We start from the raw sequence: 24,790 nt of genomic DNA on the forward strand, positions 1-24,790 counted from the left end.
AATGACCTTTGAGGCTTTCTCCTTGTGGACGGTGTCAGTGACTGTCTTCTGGACTTCTGTCAAGTCAGCAGCCGTCCTCATGATTGTATTGCCCTCTGACCCAGATAGAGCGGTCATTTAAAGTCTCAGGAAACCTTTGCAGATGTTTTCAGTTCATTAAGGTGTGACACCCCAATATTCCTCTTTTTCACAATATTCTAATTTTCTGAGACACAGACTTGTCATCTGTAACCCATAACCATAAACATTCAAGAAATAAACAACATAAGTAATAAACAACATAGTAATATATAGTTCTGACTTTCTGAAATGAGTGACAAAAAATATTGAACTTTTTCATGATATTCTAATTATTTGTGGTGAACTAGTATATATGTGGTTGACATATGAGCAGAACAGGTGACAATACATGTATATGGATATTTTAATCGCTATAGTAAATGTAAATAAATGGAATCAGAGTAGGCCTATAAATATAACTGAATCACAAACTTTGATAACAGGTGATGAGGCTGGCCCTAACCATTTTAAAAGCAGCACACACAGAGACAGCTGACAGACAGGAGACTGACGTAGTGAGTCTCTTTGAGCAAAGGTTGTATTGAATGTGAGGTAGCCACAGACAGGTGGATTTGAGTGTTTTAAGGGAGTAGTTTGGACAAGGCATAAGATACATTTGAGTAAAATACGTTTGACTGAAAAGACTTTTTAGTGACACTGCTGGTTTGGTTCTTCTAAAAGGTAAGCTTCCCAAGGTTATAGTGAAGAGTTATTGTTCACAGATGTTGTTGCTGTGCGCAGTGAGTTCAAATAATTTGTCAGGATATTTTCAAATGAGATTCTCCAATTGACAGCTATAATATTTCAAGGTTTGTGATGATAAGTTAAATCTCTGAGCAAGGTGGTGTAACCTAAATCTAAGCTATCAAAGCTATCTAAACAATTGTGATAATTTGACCTGCACAGCAGCTTAAAAATAAGTGTCAGTGACTGTAGACTGTAGACTAGATACTACTCAATTTTAACTTAATAATTAGATATAAAACAAATAAATACCTAATCTATTGTACATTTGGAAAACTTTTCAGACAGTATTGTCTGAATATAGTGTCACTGACAAACGTTGGTACACCTGGCTTGACATCAACAAGTCGGCACCAGTGGTCGGGACACAGCCAAATATAGCTCCAGTCAGGCTTTACAAACAATAGCCAACATTACTTCAGATCAGCAGGGCTATTGAAATCTGAAATCCATCCGAGTGCTCCAGAGGCCTATTAATGGATAAATGTATTAACGCTTTCAAAAGACAAAATACACTTTTCATTAATTTATCATTCTGTTAACTATTATACACAGGTCCAAAGAACTACCATGGCTGACAGGTGAGTATAATAAAGATTAAATAAAATCACATATAATAAATGAATTCTGATTACTTTTTAATATTTTTGTCATTTTCTTTGGATTACCTCTTCAAGATCGGTATGTCAAAAAGAATTTGATATTTTTGGAAAAAAGTGTGTACATTGGCTTGTATAGTAAAAAAATATACTTTTTGTTTAGAAAAAGCCGAAGTATTCAGCTACTCGCAGACTGCTTTTGAAGGTAAGTATTTAGAGAGGGATGAATGCGATGCTAATTAATAGTAAGAATCTCAGCTACCAATATTTATAAAATAATTTCATGTATCTTGCAGTCCAGATTGCTGAAGAAGGCTGCGGCACTGCTGGTGGCTGAGAAAGAGGAGCAGAAAAGAGCCATAGAGGAGGCAGTGAATGAAAGTGTGGCTCCACTGCAGCTTTCAGGTCTGTCTGTCCAAGAACTGCAGGTAGGAGCCCTGATCCACCTGGGACCACAGAAAGTCTACAGTATATTTATCACTGCTCTGGTGACAGGACCTGTGTAGAGATCTACACCATAAAATTGATGTTGTAGATGAAGCGCGGTATGACATGGAGGTCAAAGTGTCCAAGGCTGAAAAGGAGGTAATGTCAAAGCACAAATAAAAATAACAACATTCTTGTACATTTAGAGCTCCAGACGGTCTATTATTTAAAATAGTAATTTCTATGGAAAGTCCTGATTGGAAAATTAGTTTAAAGGTGCACCGTGTAACTTTTCTGGTGAAGGGTCTGTGGCCTGCTTGTTTATATGGATATGTCCTTGCTCTGCCTGGTATGTGCCACAGTTTGACATTAAACAGCTCTACCTTACATTTATTAAATTATAGGTGTTTTTATAGCTCAAAAATATCTAGAAAAACAGGCATTCTGACTGTGAGCGGGGTTTCTTCTACACAGATCAGACATGTAAATTGATCTGGTTTGGTCTCCCACCCAGACAAACATTCACGCTAAACAAACCATTAACATTTCCATGGAGAAAAGACTTTGACAGCCCTTCCAGAAAACTTAACACAATGTACATTTAAGGACAATCTCTGAGCCCCTTTGATTAAAAACATTAGTTTTAATTAATTTTTATGCTTTAAATACTTAGATTTTATTCTATCAGACCAGAGTTTGTTTGTAGTCATCGTGACATGTTTTGTCTGCTTGCTTCCTGTTGTCATTTTTAGAAGAGTCACGTGAGGTGACTGCATATGTTTATGAAATCAAACACTATAGAAGCCTTAAGTATTAGTCACAGCTAAACAAATAGAGATTGATTTTAATTGAATTACATTTTTTTCTTATCAGATCCAGTCCTTGACACAGAGGGTGACTGAGCTAAAGGGTATAAAAAGACCCAATCTAAAGAGGGTGAAGAAAACTGCAGATGACATGCTGGGGGCCTACAATGACCCGTCTAAGATGAAGGCTGATTTCAAGGTCAACCTCAAAACTGTGGAAAGAAAGAAAGAGGACGAGGTGGGAAGCTACAAAACACTCACATTTTTTTAGCCATTATTAGCATGCTATTGTCAATCATAATTAAACATGTCTTGGATGTGCGCCTTCAGAGAGAAGAGGTGACTGACTGGCGTAAGAACGTGGAGGCCATGTCTGGTATGGAAGGCAGGAAGAAGCTGTTTGAATAACCTATGGAAGCCCATTAAACCGTAGTAATTGCATTGTACAGCAGGAGGCGCTCTTCATCTACAGAACTGGACATTTGTTAGCTGTCTACACATATACGTGTCTTCATATCTGTTGGAGACGAATTTATCAATTTATCACCATTCTAAAAATGTTTTACTTGTACCTTTGTACATTTTTTGGATACAACTGAGGAAACTAGCTTCATATGCATAAATTAAAGGAACCATTACTTCCTCACTTTGCACTTTGTACCAGTCACGAATTCACTGAGAGCGCAATGTGATGTAGACGAACACTGACACCTAGTGGCTCTCATAGAAATAACCAGTACTCCACTACTGTACAGCACATAAAATGCAGCGGAACCAAATCATTGTACTTAACTAGATATTTGTGCTCACTCAATGCGTGGATGATGATGATGTTTCATTCTTGAAGTTTCATTGGGCTCTATCAGAGTCCATGCTAACCTGAAAACAATAAAACAATGAAACCCATTTGTTTTTGCTTATTCGTATCTATTTGTGCAGAAACTATATTTTTGGCAAAAATATTATTTTCCAAACTTTTATGACTGCACAAGTATAATTTTGTTTGGTATTAATACTGAGTAAAAATATAATAATAGAAAAACTGTGAAACTTGTGAACTGACCACACATTTTCCAGTGTTTTATTTATATCACTGATCCAGACAAAAGTTCAGTCCTTTTGTGTCTACAGAGATGAAGGGGACTTGTCACGATGGAGAATCCCACAGAAACATTCACACCTTGGACTTGTGTGATGTGAGACACACGGCACAGGAATTGTGATGACAGACTGGAGACTATTTTAGCAAACAGGACCTCAATGTATATACAGTATCTACCTCTGTCCACTCATCTCTGCTCAGGGAAGAAGCCAGAAAATATTGGTCACTGTGCAAGGTAAGGCCCTATAAAAGTCTTAGTCTGTATGTATGCAAGGTTTAGAATTAGGTTTGTAAAATTGTAAAGTTATTCTTTATCTTTATTCTGACATGGATAATGCAATACAGTACAAACTGGCTAAAAGTATGAGGTCCTGGGTTCTTAACTTCTGTATAACCTATATGCATTTTATTTTAGTAAACATTAAGAAGTGACTTTATTCAGAAAGAAGAACAAACAATGTCTGACATGTAAGTATTTTCTCATTAAGATAAATTACTATGATAAAATATGTAAACTCTTAAACTCTTTTTTTTCCTATTTAACTTTAACCCATTGAATCAGGGTAAGTTCCCTATATTACAGCATTTAATATCATAGCTAAACTTCAAAAATCAATGTACTGCATCTTTTGTCCAGAAAACAAAGCCAAAGATTTCTGCATCTCGCAGACTCTTCTTAAAGGTTCATAATTTTATGCACATTTCTGAGTATTAGATTAAAATAGGCTGTACATTATTTGTATAGACTGCAATTAAATTAACTAAGTAACCTATTATGTTTTGTGCTCAGACTAAAATGTTGAAAAAAGCTGTGACCATGTGGGAAAATGAAAAGCAGATTAAAAAAGATGAGCGGGAGCGAGTCTTGAGTGAAAGAGTCCCAGCACTGCAAATCTCAGGGTTCTCCTTACAAGAGCTACAGGTACAAATTGTAGGCTGATATAGTACAGCCAATTCATTGTTTTTGTAATACTGTTTCTGTAATATGTATTGTTAAAAATTATGCCAGAGATTTCAAAAAGCAATTTCATCCACAGAATCTTTGCAAAGAGCTACATCAGAAAATTGATGTTGCTGATGAGGAGAGATATGACATAGCCGCCAAAGTGTCTATAAATGATCAGAAAGTAAGTGATGGTGTAAAAAAGTGGGAAAAAAACTTTGAGTCAAAATTTTACATGTGTGCTTTGCCTGGAGAACAGGTACAGGACTTGTCTCAGAAGATATATGAATTGAAAGGCAAAATGAAGAGGCCAAACCTGAAGAGAGTGCGAGTTTCTGCTGATGCCATGCTCGGAGCACTGCTGGGGGCAAAGGTCAAGGAGTCTGTGGACTTCAAAGCCAATCTGAAAACTGTGAAGAAGGAAGATGAGAAGGTACATTAAACAAATGCTCTGAAAAGCCAAATAATTAATGAAAATAAAAATAGAAAATGTGATTTTAAATGTTATTTGCATACCAATGTATTTGTTTTTCCCCTGCAGAAGGAGGAAGTGACTGACTGGCGTAAAAATGTGGATGCCATGTCTGGTATGGAGGGAAGAAAGAAACTGTTTGATGGTGGACAGTGAATGTGGAGAAAACATCTCTGATTTAATAAAATATATTGGTTGTGTACACACATCCAAACCAAACTCAATATAAATACTGTGTAGAATCCAATTTTTGTTGTGAATGATGCATTGTTTTGTTGTCAATTCAGAGTGGGTTTGTGGATAAAAATGGCATTTCTTTGCATTTTTAGGTGACAAGAGAAAAAGGAACAAAACAGTTTACAGTTTCAAGCTTTAAATTAATAAACAGAAGATTAATGATAAGTTTGTCAACGAAATTTCAAATTATTTAGCAACAGAAAAAATAGCAGCCTTGTTTCTTGGATGAATGGCCTAGCTCTAGACACTTTCAATTAGTTGACTTATCAGACTTGGGTTTAAATGTAAAATATTATGTTGATCAGAAGATAGCAAGCTTTCTCCAGTATAAAGAAGCATAAAACTATTCTTTATCTCTATACATAATGGTAAGTAAACCAAAATGTTTCTCTTGTCAGGAGACGAAATAAATGACACGAGTTGACGCCCTCTGCCCCATTCTTGTTCAGTGACATAAACAAGCACATCTCTTAATATGGGGGAAATATTATCCAATCACCTCACTCCTTTTTTACACTCTCACTTGTGATTGGCTGAAGAGTGTGTCAATCATGTACGCCCACGGGAACTGCACTGTGCTCTGTACATGGCCACAATATTCAAGACTGTACCCGCTTTATCTCTACTCTTTCCCTAAAAACCTAATAAAGGTAGGACTGAACTCTTATTTTTATATATTATATTAGTGCCTGTACATTGCTAGTCTCGGGATCTTCTTGAAAAAGCATTCACTGAAATAAGCAAGCAGCTAGGATACTCTAGTGGTTATTAAACAGCATAGCCATCCATCCCTCAAGCTAGCTCACAGTATATGGCTCTACTAGAGACTTTTACACTTTTATTCGGGTTGGTATATGTAGACTGTAGTATTTGTACGAATTGTAGTTAGTTGGACATTTCAAATCTGTTTCGTTACATAATGATAGCGGTTTTCAGCGCTGTTTATAGCTTGCCATTTGGGAGAACCTTTAACCTTTTGCTGACCCTGCCTGCAAGCATCTGTATCCTTTTAAATAGTTGTTCTCAATACAAATGTGTGCTGACTATTTTTTTCCCCAACTCCTCAAAGTATAGATTATTTTAAAGAAACTAACGGACTGCTTATTCCATGTATTATTCGTGTATTCTTGCTTCTTTATACATGCTTTTCTGTTTTTTTCGTCATGTAGGTTTTTGCATTGGCACTGCTGATGTCCAAGTACAAACTCTTCTTGTTGAGGCATGGAGAAGGCGCCTGGAACAAAGAGAACCGCTTCTGCAGTTGGGTTGACCAGAAACTGAGTGAGAATGGGGTCACAGAGGCCCAGGACTGTGGCAGACTGTTAAAGGAACAGGGGTACAAGTTTGACATTGTGTTCACGTCCATACTCAGTCGCTCCATTCAAACAGCATGGCTCGTTTTGGAGGCGATGGGCTTGGAGTGGATCCCGGTGGTCAAGTCATGGAGACTTAATGAAAGGCACTACGGTTCCCTGATCGGTCTAAACAGAGCAGAAATGGCTTTGCAACATGGAGACGAGAAAGTCAAGCTTTGGAGAAGGAGTTACGATATCACGCCACCACCCATTGATGAATCTCACCCATATTATCATGAAATCTACAATGATCGCAGGTACAACACCTGTGATGTGGCCAAAAATAATCTACCCCGAGCTGAGAGTCTGAAGGAAGTGCTGGACAGACTGCTGCCATACTGGGACAATACAATAGTTCCAGAAATTAGAAAAGACCACACAGTGCTCATATCTGCTCATGGAAACAGCTGCAGGGCCCTTCTGAAACACCTAGAAGGTACAGTGAACTGTTTTGTTATTTGCGACCAATCACATTTATTAAATGCACACACAGAATCTCATTTCCTCAAACTGCTTCATAAAAGGCCATTCACTGAGTGGAAAATACTATTAAGGTCAACTCTGACACTCGTGTTACTGCAAGCGTCCATATTATATGATACTCATGTTATATAACAATATTATTTAGTAATGCACAATATTCAAAAGATACAAAATGCAATAAATAAATAGTATTTGGACATTTGTGTTCAATTCAAAACTTGAATTAAATGTAATAATGACTGAAACAGAAAAGTATTATCTTAACTTTTGCTTTTTGCTTTTTACTTAACTTTTGCGATATCCTCTTTCATGAAGTCCTTATTTATCACATTGTAAAATCATGCATGTGTGTAATAAGCATGTCTTTGTTTTTGTCAAACAGGTATATCAGATGAGGAGATTGTCAATGTTACTTTACCAACTGGAATCCCTGTGCTGCTGGAGCTGGATGAAAACCTGAAGCCAGTCAAACCTCGTCAGCTTCTGGGTGACCAAGCCAAGATCCAAGCAGCTATTAAAAAGGTGGAAGACCAGGGCAAAGCTAAACCATCAACTTGAATTACAATGTTACTATATTAGCTATCTAAAAAATAAAGACGAAAGGGAAAATATTGAATAAGAACAGAGCTGTTATTGCGGTTACTGTAAAGGATGCCATGTTACTGTGAGTTTGTAGTTTGTGTTGTTAGGCCCTGATCTGTTTCAGGACTGAGGCAGGGAAATATTTGATAACTATGTCCAGGTGTGTTATGTATAAGTGAAGCTTCACAAATTAATCTTTTATTTTACATCCACTCATTTCAGATTTGTGCCTTTTTGTTTCTGGTTTACAATAAGAAGGGTTTTGCTATGTAAGTGGCCAGAGTATTTAGTATTTAGTAGTTTGCACTGTTTTTCATTTTAAAAACTTAAAATTTCTATTTATAGATCATAAAATATTTTAAGAAATGTATAGTCCCCATTTTATTTATTATTTTCCCCTTCTATTAGCATGGTGCTGTTACCTAGCTAATATAAACTACTACTGCATAAGGTTACTTGAATTGATGGTACTGTATGTTGTTGTCCTTGTCTACTACTGATCACTGCTGTTTTCTAAATGTATTTTGTTTTTAGATTGTGAATCCTTGTTGTTGTTTATTTTTCTCATACGGTTCCATTGGCAGTGAAAACAATGCACAATGTGAAGCACTTGGTTTTCACTGATTTCATAAAAGCCGCATAGTGAGATTAGTATATGTTCCCACTTTTTGATAGTTGTATTTTGCAATGAATAGCGAGCAGTGTGTGCCCCGTGTTACTACTACTTTTCTCAATGATCACTCCACATTTTGTTGTTTATTTACTTCATACTGCCATAGTTGTTACTGCCATAGTTGTTACATACTTTGTTAGGATTGTAGGAGCTCAAAGTGAAAGACATGGCCAAGTGAAATATGTCTTCCCGCAGCCTGAACCATTCACTCAAATAAATTATAATTTTACAAAAACTGTGCAGCTTCTTTGCTATTCTTAAAGCTGCAAGACACATGAAGGGGTATCAAATGCCTTGTAATCTGTTACAAAATCTATTGATTTACATTTAGTAAAATTTTCTTTACTGCCACAACTGACTCTTAGTATGCCATAAGTTGTATAGTTATTTTTCTTTTACCTCAGATACCTCTTAATTTTTACTAGGGATGCACCGATCCAATACCGGTATCAAATATTAGCACTGACACTGTAAAATTAGCTTGATTAGATATCAGCTTCCAAATATTGGTTTAGCCGATACATTTTTTGATGATAGTTGGTTCAGAAAGTCTCAGTGTTTATTTTTACAAAAATTGCTCTGTGGTTATTTCACAGATAATAGCTACATGACACATTTAGATCAGCTTTACGTCTGTTATTTTAGTTTAAAGGAAATAAATACATTTTCTATCTCTGCACTGTATTACTTGATATCGGCAGATGCTTAACGCCACAGTGTTAGAGAGATGCACTGGATCAGTCTAATTTTTACAGGTTTGCACTAAATAGTATTGTGACCCCTTGAGGCTGGACTCTGTTATTGTAATAGAATAATTCATCAATGTTATGTTTCCCATACTGTTCTTTCCAGACTTCCAAATGCAGTGTGAACATTACTATAAACCTCTTTGATTTGCAGCTCAGGCAGGCGGAGCTGTTGATGCTGTCTTATAAACGTCCTGTGTCTCTCCCTGGACACATCTGTACAACTGAAACTGTGACAACCACTGGCCTGGTAAGTTACTTTGATTATATATTTTATATATGATATGGTTTTGTAATTCTGCTAATTTCAGCTCTGTATTTTGAATCTACTATATAATTTTTGGTATGTTCAAAGTTTCTCACATTTTGTTTCTGATTCATGTTTATAATTTGAAGTTATTTCATACAATCAGTATTTCCTTTATGAAATGGTTGAATCTAGTGTTTTGTCCAATACTTTGCTGTATTATTCAATAAAGGGAAAACACTATAAGAATGCATTAAACTTTCACAAATACATTGGATCTTAAATTAGATAAGACTTTTTCCACCAATCTCCCTTAACTTAACACTGCTTAACCCACCCCTCTCCCTAAGATATATGAGCACTATAATTTGGCTTTTGTCACTTGTATGCAGACATCTGACAGTGGAAGAGCTGCTTGCTGTGGTGGACATGCCAAGCCGGGCTCGCTATTCCTTAGATGGTAGTGAAGATAAGGACTGAGGTGTAAGGTGTAAGAGTTTGTGACCATAAATTTTGTTGTTAGGGAGAGTAAACATATATAGCCCACCTCCTTTTGATGAAATAAATATAAAAAGACATAGTATTAAGTAAAACTGCAATATTATTATTATTGCAAAGTGCTGCCTGTAAAGGTGGAATAACTTTAAACATTATGCACATTTAATTTTTTTCTTTATTTGTATGTGTCCTTTTTGACCAGATGCATTGATTACTACGGTAAGTCTAAGTTAGTCAGGTGAAGAAAAAAAAAAATATTTCAAGAGAATAAGTAATAAGTAAAAGTATATAACAATCTCCATTCATTTAAATCACTCTATCATTGTAAATTACCATTTAATCTATTTGAACTTTTCCCAGCTGCATTTTCCACATGAGGCATTTGACATTTATTTCCATCCCTCTGGAAATAAGTTATTCTGGGGCTGCCATTCTGCGGCAGCAGGTATTTGTTGGAATAAACCATGTTGTGTGTCTTTGGCCTTGTACCTTGCCAAGCAGTGACACTTGGACTAACAGTGCAGCTCTCTTCCTTAAAAGGAGGACTTCACAGCAGGATGCAGAGTGGGAGTGAACTGTGTTGCATCGTTCTCCGCTAAACAAACTCCAAGGGAAACTGTAACTTGGCTTGAGCATTACTGTAGTACCCTCTATGTCGTAGTGCTAGACTGTCTGCCCTGTTGAATGTTCACTGTTTTACTTACAGTTTTGCAGCTCCCTCCTGTCAGATCTCAGTGTTGTTTGGATGTAGGAATGCCCTGTAAAAACAGACTGCATCTGAACCGAACTGTGCACTAACTCCTTTAATTAGCCGTAAAAAGACAGCTCTATGTTTTGGCTTGTAAACTGTGTGGAATCTATTTCCTGGTCAGGACTTTTACATATGTGACCATGTTTGGTCAAGTGGAGCAAGCAGTCATGGCTTCTTGATTGATGGCAATCATCTCTTTGGCCACTGTTTATCTGAAAATGTGTTCAGCAGTATTAAAGTTCTTTCCCATTTAACAAAGACACAAGTCTTATAGTTGACCCCACTGAACGTATTAACGTAACTATTGTCTCTAAATGCATAACAATGCTTTGTAGTTTTCGACGTTTTCCAGTTTGAAGTTCATGAAATCCAGTCCCCCGTCATGGAAATGTCACTAATGTCACAGGGCAGTAAGGTTAATGTAACACAAATACACATAAGCAGCAATGCCACAAATTACATTGTTAATACGATTTATCTTGTCATTTTTGTTGAAGTCGTTCAGTTGGTGAGGTAGATGAATGGTGAAGTAAACATTACACTCTCAGTTTAATGTGAACAGAACCACTGATGGAACCAGAAGTTCATCTGCTGTGTCTAATGAGAAAAATTTTATCAAGTTACAAAGTGTGCATTGTATTTAGGCTATCCCAAAGAATGAAAATTAATTTGTAACAATGTAACTTCTACAAAAGTATAGGACATTATCATCAGATTATAGTGACCATAGTTTTTATCCATTATTTTATTACAAATGACAATGTTTGAAAAAAGCAAACATATTTTATTCCATGGAAATTCTGTCAGAGGATGTTTAAAACGGACTTCACTGGGCCATTGTTGCCATCAAAGTGTGACTGTATATGGAGATGGTCACAGTGAAAACTAAACTGGTGCATACTCAACATTGTTGGTGGGCTGTGTCAGATCTGAAGAAAGATACTAAAAGATAATGTACTAGTGGGTCCCTGCTTAGAGCCACCTCATATAAACACCATGTTCGGTCTCACACCTTTTCATATGCCACAAGGCTATTGTTTGTCTTATTATTTTAGACAATTTGCAGTAGAACCTCTTTGTTTCATATTGCTACTATTACTATTACTATTACTATTACTATTACTATTACTATTACTATTACTATTACTATTACTATTATTTATAGCCAGTACTAACAAACTTAAGAATGGCTTTAACTTAACACCACTACATTTAAAATCAAAAACACAATTTTTGTAAGTATATTGTGTTAAATAATGTTCATTTATTTCCACATGTAGGTCATGATTGACCAGATTCAACCCATGGGACACAAAATGCTTAGGTCTACTCTTTGTTATAAAACAACCAATAACTAAAAGGAATGTAAGGTTTAGTTTTTAAGATGGTTAGAAACAGTGATGGTCAATAGTGAGACTGAGCAGGAGTCAGACAGAGGAGGAGGAGGAGGTTGAGGAAGAGAGGCAGCCTTTGCCTTTTCTGGTATAGTCCCATCCACAGAGAACCAGCAGGGACTCAGAGCGGCACAGGGCAAGATATAAGCCAGACAGTACAGAGGCTGATATATGAACTTCAGGCTGAGGCCATTGTCTATGGAGCAAAACTCTGACTCTTCTCAGGTATTTAAAATTATGTTGTTGTGATCTGTTTAGTGGATTTGATCAGATTAACTGGCTGCCTTTATTATTGTGTGTGATCAGTAATCCTATGGCCTTACCACCACAGTGGCTAAATTGGTTGCCTAATAACCTGAAAGTCTGGACAGTTCAAACTGTATTATGATCTGTTCTGAAGATTGTGGCTGTGTTTTGTTTTGCATGTTTGACAGTAAGAGGTTAAGTCTTTGATCGTGACATTATGGATGACGACTTTGACCGTCGTATGGAGCTGAGGAGGCAGAGGAGAGAGCAGATGCGGCAGGAGGCTGAAAAGTGAGTGATCATCTGTGTATATTAAAATTGACACGTTAACCACCTTGACCACTATTTATCAGCAATGTAATTGAGCACATTGTAATCAAGGTTAATAGACTAAAATTTTGTTTTTATTTATTGATTTCTATGAGGACTTCAGGAAAACATTTGAAATGCTGCATCAGTCATTAGTAAGCACATCACTCATTCTACATGGAACCCTATATTGTTGTAACAAAAATATAACTGGACATTAAAGTGCACTTTACAGTGCACATAGTGCAATATGTAACTTTTCTGGAGGCATGTCTGCCACCTGCTTGTTTCCATGGTGATATAGTTGCTTTGCATGCAATGTTTTACAGTATAGCATTAAACTTGTATACATCTGTGTAGAGGCGAGCCCAGTCACAGTAAGAATGCATGTTTTTTTCCACAGTATTTTTTTTTGCAATAAAAACACACATAACTGAATAAATGCTACAGTTTACTGCCAGGCAAACCTTTCCATGGAGACAAGCAGGTGGCAAACCCACTAGCAGAGTGCACACAAAACATGTTTTAGTGTTACCCTAGAACATGTCTCTACAAACAACCGGTCCAAAGCATTGTGTTTTGCTTATTTATTGCCCCCTATACATTAATCCACCAAGTTAGACATAACATAAATTCCACTTGACATGCTGAGAAACATAACAGCTCTTTGGCTATTATTTTGTCCCTTTTTAGAAGGGAAAAAACACTGTCAAATATGGCCCACCACTCCACCTAGTGACCAAAAGAAATAGGTGCATTTTGTCTACAGAACCTTTAAAGTTATCATGATTAAAATATTTTCCATGCAAGTGGACTTTACCTTCATTCACTAATTTTGTCAAATCAAGTTCATTAAGGTCACTTTCCCACACTGCAGCAGTTGAGTCTTGAACTTTGCCTTTTTCTACTCGAGTGGCTTCCAAAAATACTGCTGTCCCTGCCTGGAATGTTTTTCACTCAGATTTTCACCTAATTTAGATTTAGTTTATATTTTATCAAATACACATTAGAAAATTGTAAAACATCACTCTAACATGTTCCCACAATTTTATATTCAAAACATCCTCGTCTTAGTAAATTTGATGGTAGAACTTTTTAGATTGGGGTTGTTTTACTGCTATTTGCATTAGGGTTCTGTACATTTCTGTGTAAATATTAGTATCTGATGACCAGTTGTAGGTTTGTAGTTTCCATCTTTAAACTATGACATTTGTGAATTATCTCTGCACTGTTGGGAAAGTTACACACTGCCTGCCCCATTACGCATGGTAAAACACAGCGTTTGGTTACTAAGTCAATAGCCAAAATAATGAATGGTGAATGGTGAATAATGAATAGTGAATAACTCTTTTTGGTAGATGAAATAAAAAGTGAATTGTGTTTCAGGACGGGAACAACAAATGAAGAGGAGGAAGAAGAAGCTCGTGAGCGGAGGAGACGAGCCAGAGAAGAGAGGAAGAAGATGAGAGAGATGGAGGACCCTGAGGCCAACGATCAAGTCATTGACACCAATAAGTACAGCATCACATCACAGATCTTATTAAAATATGTTGAATGTTCTTATGACATAATTGTAAAGCTAATGTTATGTGTGTGTTTTCTTCTTTTACATTTTAGTTTCAAAACATTCAGACTCTGTCTGTCAATGTCTTGTAAATTAATACATTTTCTGTCTCTTTAGCTTAGAAATAATAATAGAATACAGGCAATTTTAAACAACTCCCAAAATCTCCATTTATATGATCTTGGTTGTATTCCTAATTCAATATGTGTAATCTGATATCCAAGGAATTTTGGTCTAGGATGTAGTGATTTGATTTAGTTTTCTAAGCATCTTTACAAATGCAAACTTCTCTATTTATTTTTCTTTGTACTAGCACAAAATACACTGCTTTGTGCAAAGACAATTCTGCCCCTTTAAAGTTAATGGTAGGAAGGACTCACTAGTTAGAATAAATGAGTAGCAGCAGTTTGTCACTACCATTAATGAATGCATTTCTTGTGACTTTCACAGTGTGACAGAGACAGACTCTAGCAGCGGCTCTAACCTCACCTCAGGGCTGGACGATGACCAGGCATTACTCGAGCGTTTGGCCCGGAGAGAGGAGCGCAGGCAGAAGAGGATGAAGGACGCTATGGAGAGGCAGAAGTCTCTGGAGCTTGAGCAGGCTCCTCCTGTTGCCAACGGCGACGGGACAGACCATAAACCTGAGGAAGAGCAGACCCCTGTCAGCAGCAGCACCACAGAGGCCCAGTCTGAGCAAGAGGAGGCACAGGCACAAGCAAGACAAGCCCAGGAGGAAGAGGAGCTGAACTCAACTCACAAAGAGGAAGAGCAGACACAGGAGGAAGAGGTAATGATGAGAAAAACTACATAACTGGTATGTTTCAGTGAAAATACAACACAGTACAGACCGGACAAGAAAAAAAGAACTCATCTATATGAAATCATATAAGCTTGCAAATAGTATTGTCAAAATAGTGCTTATTTTTTATGATACAAGACTATTATAAGCTCACTGACCCATATTCTTTTGACATAAAAAGTAGGCATGTCACAATAACAAATTCTGAAGTGCGATATTTTGGTCAAGTAAATATAGACAATATTAAAACCAAACCATAAAGCAGAAGTATCAGTAAAAAAGTATTCTAAATGTGTAAATAATTGAAACTGAAAATACAATAAAGTGAAATATTGTTGAGCTACAATAAATAAGTAAATAAATAGAAGAATGCAACACCTTAGTAAAGAATTAGTTTATAATTTTAGTTCATAATTCATCCTTCAGCTCAAATCCTATTATATTGCAGAAAAAAATACCAAAAAGGTTCACTCAATAAAAATTATTATATATTAAATATATAATATAATATAATATATAATAAAAATATTATTCCATCTACCATATATAAAACAATAAAAACAATAAGTTGATATAGTAATTATTGTGACAGGCTAGATAGAACAGATAGTGACAGAAAGAATTTTGCAATATCTTATCCTTAAATACTGAAAATAGTGTGCCAGTGAATCAATTTGTATGAAACTAATTCTTGTAGAAGAGGTTTATTTCTGAAACTAAAATATAGAGAATTTGTCCATGCTTATTTTGTTCACAGCAGCAACCTGAAGAAGACACAAGTGCTTCTGCCATTGTAAATGAGGTATGAGCAACGATATCCATCAGTTTCTGTGTTTTAATTGTGCAAAACTGATAAACAAATAAAAAATAAACAACAGGAGCAGGCAGAGGAAAAGCCTGCAGAGACAGATGCAGGAGAAGAAGAGGCTCAGTCTAAGGATGCAGAAGAGGAAGTGACTCCCACTGTTGAAGAAGGTGAAGAAGAGGAAGAAGAGGGAGAACAGGAGGAAGAAGGACAGAAAGAGGAAATAGAGGAAGAGTCACAAACAGAGGAAGCAGAGGAGAAAAGTCAAGAAGAAGAGGAGAAAAAACAACAAGAACAAGAGGAAGAGGAACGGAAAAGACAGGAGGAAGAGGACGAAAAAAGACAAGAACAAGAGGAGCAGAGGAGAAAAGAGGAGGAAGAACAGCAAAGGAAAGAGGAGGAGAGAAAAAGACAAGAAGAGGAAGAGAGGTTAAAGAGGGAGGAAGAGGAGAGGAGGAGACAAGAGGAGGAGCAGAGGAGGAGGGAGGAAGAGGAAAAGCTAAAACGAGAAATGGAGGAGAAGAAAAAGAAAGAGGAGGAGGAGAGAAGGAAGAAGGAGCTAGAAGAGAAGAAGAAAAAGGAGGAAGAGGAGAGGTTAAAACGACAGGAAGAGGAGAAGAAGAAGAAAAAAGAAGAGGAGGAGCGACGGAAAAAAGAGCTGGAGGAGAAGAAGAAGAGAGAGGAGGAAGAGAAGAAGAAGAGAGAAGCAGAGGACAAGAGGAAGAAGGAGGAGGAGGAGAAACGCAAGAAGATGGAACTGGAGGAGAAGAAGAAAAAACAAGAGGTAATGTGTCTCTTATTGCTAATATTATTCTACTAAGTAATTATATGTACAGTTGATATAATAAATTCACTGACTGACAAAAAACAAAACGGTAAACACATACTAACCTATATTTTTATGCTTGCACAAAGGAAGAAAAATCTAAGAAATTTGGATTCAAGGAAAAGGTGCAGTTCAAATAATAATAATAATAATAATAATAATACTAATAAGTTAGTTATCATTTTAATATTCAATGTTAATATTTATATTTTTCTGGTGTTAGAATGAGCCCAAAAAGCTTCAATCGCCCTTTGAGAGTAAACTTAAGAAAACTGAAAAACCAAGGTAAGAAAATTTTACATAAATGATGTGCTGTATACTGAGACTGTTTCAGAACTGTTTGCCCTGTTAGTCTCCTCTCTCTCTCTGAAGCTGAACCATGACAGAGAAACAACTTTCTGGGATAATCACAGGCAGTGGCTTTCTTATTGTTCTCAACCAACAAAATGCCGTATAAAATGTATAGGCATTAGTAGGGCTGCAACGATTAATAGACTGTTGACTATTGACTATAAAATAAATAAATAAATAAATAAATAAAAGCTGTATTTTGATAATCATAATCAATATCTCAAAAGCACTAACAATGAAAACACATGCCAAAATTTGTTTTAAATGTCAAAAAAGAAAAAAAAACAATTTATGATAGTCAATCCCTATATTTCAATCTTTATTTGGTTAAAATCTATTTCTAGAATATTTCTATTTCTAAGTCTGAATGTTCAACAGAAATAATCATTTGACCAGTCATCTAATCAAAAATTAATTGCCCGCTGGTCAACCACTAAAATAATTTCTAATCTTTTCACAATTAGCTTTTATTTATTTATTTATCGGGAGGTGTTCTGGACATGTCCCACCGGGAGGAGGCCCCGGGGAAGACCCAGGACACGCTGGAGGGACTATGTCTCTCGGCTGGCCTGGGAACGCCTCAGGCTCCCCCTGGAGGAGCTGGAGGAAGTGTGTGTGGAAAGGGAAGTCTGGGAGTCCCTGCTTAGACTGCTGCCTCCGCGACCCGGCCCCGGATAAGCGGAAGAAAATGGATGGATGGATTTATTTATTTATTTATTTATTTAGTCATTTACTTATTTGTTTATTTTACTATATACTGGTACAGGCCCTTTAAGCTAAAGAGAGTCACTTGTCAATGTGCCGTACTTTTAGTTTCAGGGAAAATGCCCCCTTCTCAAAGTCAGAGGACGCAGAGAAGAAGGAGGCAGAGAGGAAGCTCCAGGAGCTGAAACAGAGACGAAATGAAGCTGAGAGTGAAGAAATCGAGAAGATGAAGCAGAAGCAGCAGGGAGCTGAGGCCGAGCTGGAGGAGCTGAAGAAGAAGAGAGAGGAGAGGAGGAGGATTCTGGAGGAAGAGGAGAGACAAAAGAGACAGGAACTGGAGGACAAGAAGGCCAAAGAACAGGTCACTGGAGTGTGGATTTAGAAATAATATATTACCCAAACTCAGTAATATACGCAGAATAAAATGTGAATTGGTGGGGCAAACTTATATAAATATAATAAGGACTGTTCAAGAGAACAGATCCTATGCTGGTGCTGAGTCTGATCTTTCAAAAAAAAAAGTCTGAATTCCAGCTCAAGCCTGAATCATGGCCTGATATATATCACAAAAAAGGTTTGCCATAAAATCATGTCAAATATGCTTTACTTGACTCTAGGAAGAGAGAAAGAGGATGAAGGAGGAAATAGAGAAAAGAAGAGCAGAAGCAGCAGAGAAGAAGAAACAGTTGGAGGGGGAATCAACCAAACCTGCATTTGCCATTAGCCCTAAAGGATCCTCAAAGGTGAGCACACAGAGGGCATATGACAGCTTTAAATGTTGTATTCTGTTTTCTTTTAAATAATCTATAATCCTCATATTTACTTTGAGACAGATTGGGGAGAAGGCAGAATTCCTGAGCAAATCAGCCCAGAAAACGTGAGCTAAAAAAATCCAACAACCTTTATTTCCTGAAATACATGATGTTAAGTGTTTATTATACTATGTTTGTTTGCAGCACGCCAAGCAGAATCTCTCATACCCCCATTGTTTCAAAGATTGGCAGCCGACTAGAACAGTTTAACTCTGCCGTACAGGTAACACTATCCAATAACACTATGATTTTATGTTACATTTCTGAAACAAGTTAAAATTATTTATACTTTGTCACATGCAGGGTCAGAAAGAAGTCAAATCCCCCAAACCCACAGTGACAGACATTCCTACTGGAGGAGCTCGGAGCATAAAGACCATGTGGGAAAAAGGCAACTTTAGTGGCAGCACTGAGTCCAGTCCAGCTCCTGCTAATAAAGTACAATCATTAAGTCTAAATGTTGTTAGTGTACAAATCAACTATACTGTGAGATACATTTTTCTGGTCTTTATTCAGGAGACCCCTGGTAATAAAGTAGGTGTGCCCGGTCGTCTGAGCAGTCGGATGTCAAAACCTGCTGAGCCAGAGAAGACAGCGCCACCTGCAGCTGAAGTGGCAGCATCTCCTCCACCCCAGACAACACCAGCAAAGCCCACGGTAAGCCTTTCAAATCCCTGTCTTGTTCTCTCTATATGCAGCTATTGTAACACACTGCTGTTAGCCTGACCGACTAATCCCCTGATATTCTACACATGCTAAATGCTCATTTGCAAATCAACATGCTAGGCCTTTGTTGGCTGCTGCTGATATGTGACTTTTGTCCAGGATGCTTTCTGGTGAGCAACATCATCACATGGAGATAGTTCCACAGAAAATATAATAGAAAAGACAATAAACTGAAAACAATGGACATTTGTTGACCAAGTTAAATTCAAGTGCAACTGGAGTCTATTATCAGAATATTTGTATTGTTTCTACAATGATACCAAGCTTTAGGTGTCTGATTTCAGACAACTTACCAAATTTGTCTTTCAGCACCTCTTTACTGACCACTCTGACTCTTACTGTATTGTTCTGTGACTATTTTAAGCCATAACAAACATAACTTTGGTGAAGTTCTAATTCAAAAAGGTTGACAGTAAATATCTTAATTTCTAACATAATTTTTCGTTACCAAAAAGACCTGACATTTAAAAAAATTCTAAATATATTGGTGAATCTGTACCATAAAAAGGATCAACTTTAAACTTGGCCTGTGGGGCACATTGTGTTCTTTTCTTAAAGTGGAACTGCACTTGTTAATCCCAGTGCATCTTCTGGAGACATTTAACTATGAGGTCATGCTGTGTGACAAATAGCATTGTTCTGACATTAGGTTTATGGGTGAAATATCTTAAGTGTTAAACACTGAGGTCAACCAACCATCGTTAATATGAAAAGATAATAATGAAACATTGCATTGTCTTTGCAGGATGTAAAACCAAGTGAGAGTGCAAACAAACGTGGCATGTGGGAACCCAAGAAGACCTCAACACCCGGCAAGGTAAGAACTTGGCACATGCAATGTAAAATATAGAAAGAAATTATATATTGGGTAGTATATGGACATCAAGCCTGGAGGCACTTCTGTAAAACTACATAAAACCCTTTTCATTTTATTGTGGATTTTGTGCATTTTCTAAATGATAATTTTCCCCATTATTTCTTTTGCAGTTGGGAGGAGGAGTTAAGAGATGGTGAGATTAAAGGTAAATTCCCTGTCTATTGAATATAAGGTAATTACACAGTGGCATTAAACTTATTAGAATGCCTTTGACAGTACAAGCTTTTTGTGAACACATGCCACATGAACAAGTCTTTATTGTGATAAGTCCTGAGGGAAGAAGAGTTTAGGACAACAGCCCATAACCTTCAGACAATGCTGTTGGGCCCTATCCCTCATCGCATGCGGCCAGATGAGAGGTTCACTGTAAATCAAACCTGCTGCTTCAGATTTTTGACTTGTGTCCCACCAACATCTATATTTGAAAGACCCTGACCTTGTTTCTCAATATAAAAGCCCTGAACAAACGTTCAAGCCATTCATTGTTGGTGGCTGTTAGGCATTCTAAACTGGAGCTGCATGATTTTCACATTACAACTAAGCTCTCATGAGGATTACAGACAATGTCAGCATCAAACCAGGCTCAGTATTCAGTGTGATGGTTAGGTGCACTGTCTCTCTATGGACCAGACCATTGAACTCTCAAAGTGGAACGTTAGTGGCTCATTAGAAGTAACACTTGTTATAACGCCTCACTTGGGCCAAACAGTAACTGAGCTAGAAGTGTGTTCAAGTTTCAGCCACAGGTTTATCGTATTAAAAATAGACCTACAAGGCCGGATGCTGTTTGGAAATTTATTCTATTTATATGTTATGTATTATGTCCTTACTTTCAAATTGTCTGGCAATTAAAAAAGGTTTGTTCTTTTAAGATTATACGGACCGATACATGCTAGCTACAGTAAAGCAGATTCCCATGATTTTAAAAGAAATGAAATGAGGGGCAGCAGCTAGCATCTGTTGTTACAATATTACTCATATTAATTGTGTTTTTGCTTCTTTCTGCAAGATCTACAATATTTCTGATGATATAAAGCATCTTCTGATATTGAAGAATCCAATCCAGTACAAAGATTTGGATCATGTTAAGTCTTGTCTGCTACTTCTGCTACACTGTCTTCTATCAATTCATCTATTGTTCAAATGTGTGTTTTTATATAATTTACAGATACGTGTAGGAGACATAAATGTTAATATGCTTTCGCATTCATGAGCCAGTAGCATTATTTTTAGAGATCACCGCTTTTGAGCACACTCCAGTTAAGGGGGGCTTTTTGAAATAGACAGATCATGCTAATACTACAGTATGTTGTAAGCACTTTCAGTAGAAACTTCAGAGAAAATAAACTGTTAGAAATCAGATTTTTTTAAAGCAAGTTTTCAAGTTATTTGAGTAACAAAGTATTAATAACCCAAAGACTTGAAGTATGTTTTACATTTTTACAAATGTCTGTAATTACATCTACCTTTAAATGCATTAAAACTTGTGTTTGCCTGCCTTTATTGCTTGAGCAAAAATAAAACTTGCTTTTTATTGAACTTCCACCACTCACCTTTTGTTTGTGAGATACAGTATACGTTTTTAAAAACTTGAAACTTTGAAAATATGGGCTGCTGACACCTAAGGAGTGAAAGTCCGTGTGTGCATGTGTGTGTGCGCGCATGCGTGTGTTTGTGTGTGTGTGTGAAGCTCTAACAATAGACGTCTGATGGACCATAGGATCTGGTGGTCACATGACTCTGAGGGCTGGGCTGGGGTCAGTGAGGATCCTTTATTATCCACATTATCCACCTTAAAGTAAACTTCAAGGAGCTGACACCACTCTGAGCTCAGTCGGACAGGTAAGGACCAGATTTTAAATTGCTACTCATCACTGAGAAAATTACTTGATTAAAAGTCTTTAGTGTGCAGTGTTTGAAGTAATCTCTAAGATGTATTACCTGTCACCAAACTGGTGACAACCGTAACTGTATCTTAATTAATTAATTATAATTATTATTATATTTAAGTGCTTCAATAAGATGTGTTTTGAGTAGGATATTGGAAGTTATTCTTGTGAGTAATTTCATAGTTAGTAATTTTTGCTGGATCTCAAATCTCATCTTTCCACTGGTTTAGTAGAGATGCAAGTCATGCACAGTTGTATATTGTTAATGTGTACATTTTGGGTGGTTCAGTGAGATCAGCATCTAATGACATTAAATAATTTGTGCCATCAATAATTAATAAATCCAGTGTAATCAACATAAAAAATATTGCAAAATATAATATTAAGCACATGTATGTTAAAAATGTATTTAAATGTATGAATGTTATCTTTTCTAAGAGGTCAATAAAGGTCCCTGTTACACATTGTGTAAATGGTGTAACTGTATCTGGCATTTCTATTAATCCTAGTGTTATAATTAGACTGATATGAAACCATTTTGCAGAGTCCATTCAAAACAACATGTCTGACACAGAAGAAGTCGAAGAGGAGCTTCAGTAAGTAACTCCTTTGACATAGTTACAGGTGTATTATATTACTATATTAGTGAATTATATCACAATCTAATTACTTATTTTTCCATTACAGGGAGGGAGAGGGTAAGAAAAAATCACCTCCAATTAAAACCACTGCCATTATATAATTTCATATGACCATATGTTTATTTATTTATTATTTATGTGAACTGTATTTTTTCCAGATGACTCAAAACCCAAGCCAAAGTATGTTGTCATTTACAATATATTAACACATTAGATGGCACTAGGAAAAAAAAGAATCCCTAACAATAGTCTGTCTACAGGTTTATGACAAACATCTCAGTGCCCAAGATCCCAGATGGGGAGAAAGTGGATTTTGATGTAAGTTGAAAGTCTCTATCCTGAAGTTCTTGTTTCAAAGTTTATTTATGAAGAAGCATCTATAAATGTTTTCCTCCCAAATTCTTGTTACAGGACATCCACAGAAAGCGCCAGGAGAAGGACCTGTCTGAGCTGCAGTCTCTAATCGAGGCTCACTTCGTCCAGAGGAAGAAAGAGGAGGAGGAGCTTATTGCCCTTGTCAACAGAATTGTAATAGCTTCAGCCATTCAAAAAACAAAAGTAAAACAATTTTTTATCTTTCCTGCTTCATGTTATTATGTTTTTGTATTATGTTTCTGTAGGAGAAGCGCCGTACAGAGAGAGCAGATCAGCAGAGGGTTCGAGCTGAGAAGGAGAAGGAGAGACAGGCCAGAATAGCGGTAAAATAATGTCCATACCAAATATGATAGAAACTGTATTCTTTAAAACACCTGAGTAGTATGTAGCTGCAGTATAGACAGTTTATGCCAACTATTAAGCAGTAGTTTCAATAAAAATATCATGTAGCTGACTACATTTAAATAATACTCCCCATCAGTGTTTTGCCACTTGAAGATGTCTCCATGGGAATGTTATTCCTTTGCCTGGAACATTCCAGTGTGGCATTACATTACAGATCAAATCTGCAGAGAGGCAAGCAAAAATTCTCAAGGCATTTTAAAGCACTAAAAACATTGAATAGTAATGATAGATAGATAGTGATAGATAGATGATGTTCAACTGTGGAACATTCTTGGCAAAGCAATAACTATTCCAGTCCATGTAGATAAGCAGGTGATGGACCCCACCCTAGAAAAATTAAATAGAGCACCTTTAAGTAATACCTAAGTAACAAACATGGATTCATTATAATTTGCAGGAAGAGAAGGAGCGCAAAGAGCAAGAGGAACATCGCAAGAAACAGGATGACGACGCTAAGAAAAAGAAAGTCCTAACCACCATGGGACCAAAGGTATTTTTTTTAATTGTATGACCAACCTTTGCATTGGGTCACCTGCTGTCCACTGACCCAGGTTCCTTAAAAACAGGCTGACAACAGAAAAGGTGGCAAGAAACAGACTGAGAGAGAGAAGAAAAAGAAAATCTTGGCTGAGCGCAGGAAGCCACTCAACATAGATCATTTGAATGAAGACAAACTCAAGTAACAGAGATACGCACTACTTATTACAATGTGAAAGCTGAAGTGGGTTTAACACTGTGGTTTTATGTTTTAGGGAAAAAGCCAATGAACTATGGCAGTGGCTGATGGGTCTTGAGGCGGAGAAGTTTGACCTGACAGAAACACTGAAAAGGCAGAAATACGACGTAAGGAGTTGGAAATAAACAGCAATGTGTTTTAATAAACCAATTGTGAGGCTCCTTCTTGAATGTTTTTGCAGATCAACCTGTTACTGGCACGTGTCCAAGATCACCAGAGGCAAGTAAACAGACACTAAAAAGATACAAAATATATAATTATGTTTTTGTTTTATTTCTCTCGTGTTTTCTTACAGTGCCAAAGGTCGCAGTAAGGGGAAGATGAGCGGCCGTTTGAGGTGAAGAACTGGACAAAATGTAGCAGAATCTGACAAAAGCACTTGGATTTTATGTTACACTATGTTTTTCCATGTTTGTGTGTAGCTATGGTAACAACAAGTATGATCTGACTATCAATCACATCTATCTTATGTAAAACGTATATAAATAAAGAATCAAAGTCTGCGCAACAGTGTAAAAGTGCATGGTAGTCATTAATCACATGAGTTTGAATTTTAGGTTGTCACAGTTAATATGAAAAAGCATTTGATTTAATGTTATTTAG

At 36.8% G+C, this 24,790-nt stretch overlaps 5 protein-coding genes across 7 annotated transcripts; all 5 read left to right on the forward strand.

Annotated features, from left to right (window-relative positions):
• Positions 1–1,566: 1,566 nt before the first annotated feature.
• On the forward strand, positions 1,567–3,541 carry LOC110169284 (troponin I, cardiac muscle-like; the record flags this gene model as incomplete). The annotated part of the gene is made up of 5 exons (XM_020934803.2): positions 1,567–1,608; positions 1,700–1,831; positions 1,899–1,988; positions 2,703–2,873; positions 2,966–3,541. Coding segments are annotated over 5 exons (513 nt in total), but the record flags the coding sequence as incomplete, so codon positions are not given.
• Positions 3,542–4,317: 776 nt separating this feature from the next.
• Positions 4,318–5,308, forward strand: LOC110169285 (troponin I, slow skeletal muscle-like). Its single transcript, XM_055155564.1, has 5 exons — positions 4,318–4,419; positions 4,528–4,659; positions 4,775–4,864; positions 4,940–5,113; positions 5,222–5,308. The coding sequence occupies exons 2-5, from the start codon at positions 4,534–4,536 to the stop codon at positions 5,306–5,308; spliced, it is 477 nt and encodes a 158-aa protein (XP_055011539.1). The 5' UTR covers positions 4,318–4,419; positions 4,528–4,533.
• A 633-nt stretch (positions 5,309–5,941) lies between these two features.
• On the forward strand, positions 5,942–8,772 carry bpgm (2,3-bisphosphoglycerate mutase). The gene is made up of 3 exons (XM_055155562.1): positions 5,942–6,039; positions 6,559–7,180; positions 7,610–8,772. The coding sequence occupies exons 2-3, from the start codon at positions 6,580–6,582 to the stop codon at positions 7,783–7,785; spliced, it is 777 nt and encodes a 258-aa protein (XP_055011537.1). The 5' UTR covers positions 5,942–6,039; positions 6,559–6,579; the 3' UTR covers positions 7,786–8,772.
• On the forward strand, positions 7,720–21,671 carry cald1b (caldesmon 1b). Of its 3 annotated transcripts, XM_055155552.1 has the most exons (18): positions 7,720–7,749; positions 9,383–9,478; positions 12,553–12,655; positions 14,060–14,188; positions 14,688–15,027; positions 15,797–15,841; positions 15,918–16,628; positions 16,760–16,795; positions 16,894–16,955; positions 17,835–18,087; positions 18,344–18,469; positions 18,560–18,603; positions 18,683–18,761; positions 18,842–18,976; positions 19,055–19,195; positions 20,010–20,081; positions 20,252–20,286; positions 21,151–21,671. In XM_055155552.1, the coding sequence occupies exons 3-17, from the start codon at positions 12,582–12,584 to the stop codon at positions 20,276–20,278; spliced, it is 2,274 nt and encodes a 757-aa protein (XP_055011527.1). In that variant the 5' UTR covers positions 7,720–7,749; positions 9,383–9,478; positions 12,553–12,581; the 3' UTR covers positions 20,279–20,286; positions 21,151–21,671. The 3 variants fall into 3 exon arrangements, with proteins under 3 accessions (XP_055011527.1, XP_055011526.1, XP_055011528.1); XM_055155551.1 differs by lacking the exons at positions 7,720–7,749; positions 9,383–9,478 and adding an exon at positions 11,707–12,343; XM_055155553.1 differs by lacking the exons at positions 7,720–7,749; positions 9,383–9,478 and adding an exon at positions 11,707–12,343 and having other exon boundaries at positions 15,800–15,841.
• Positions 21,672–22,770: 1,099 nt separating this feature from the next.
• tnnt2d (troponin T2d, cardiac) lies at positions 22,771–24,705 on the forward strand. The gene is made up of 9 exons (XM_020935176.2): positions 22,771–22,851; positions 22,932–22,989; positions 23,083–23,199; positions 23,292–23,369; positions 23,849–23,941; positions 24,018–24,130; positions 24,204–24,294; positions 24,369–24,406; positions 24,483–24,705. The coding sequence occupies exons 2-9, from the start codon at positions 22,936–22,938 to the stop codon at positions 24,526–24,528; spliced, it is 630 nt and encodes a 209-aa protein (XP_020790835.2). The 5' UTR covers positions 22,771–22,851; positions 22,932–22,935; the 3' UTR covers positions 24,529–24,705.
• The last annotated feature ends 85 nt before the right edge of the window (positions 24,706–24,790 follow it).

The sequence above is a fragment of the Boleophthalmus pectinirostris genome, unplaced genomic scaffold (genome assembly GCF_026225935.1).
Source record: "Boleophthalmus pectinirostris isolate CB_2022bp ecotype Guang Dong unplaced genomic scaffold, ASM2622593v1 HiC_scaffold_2, whole genome shotgun sequence".
Classification (NCBI taxonomy): Eukaryota; Metazoa; Chordata; class Actinopteri; order Gobiiformes; family Gobiidae; genus Boleophthalmus; species Boleophthalmus pectinirostris.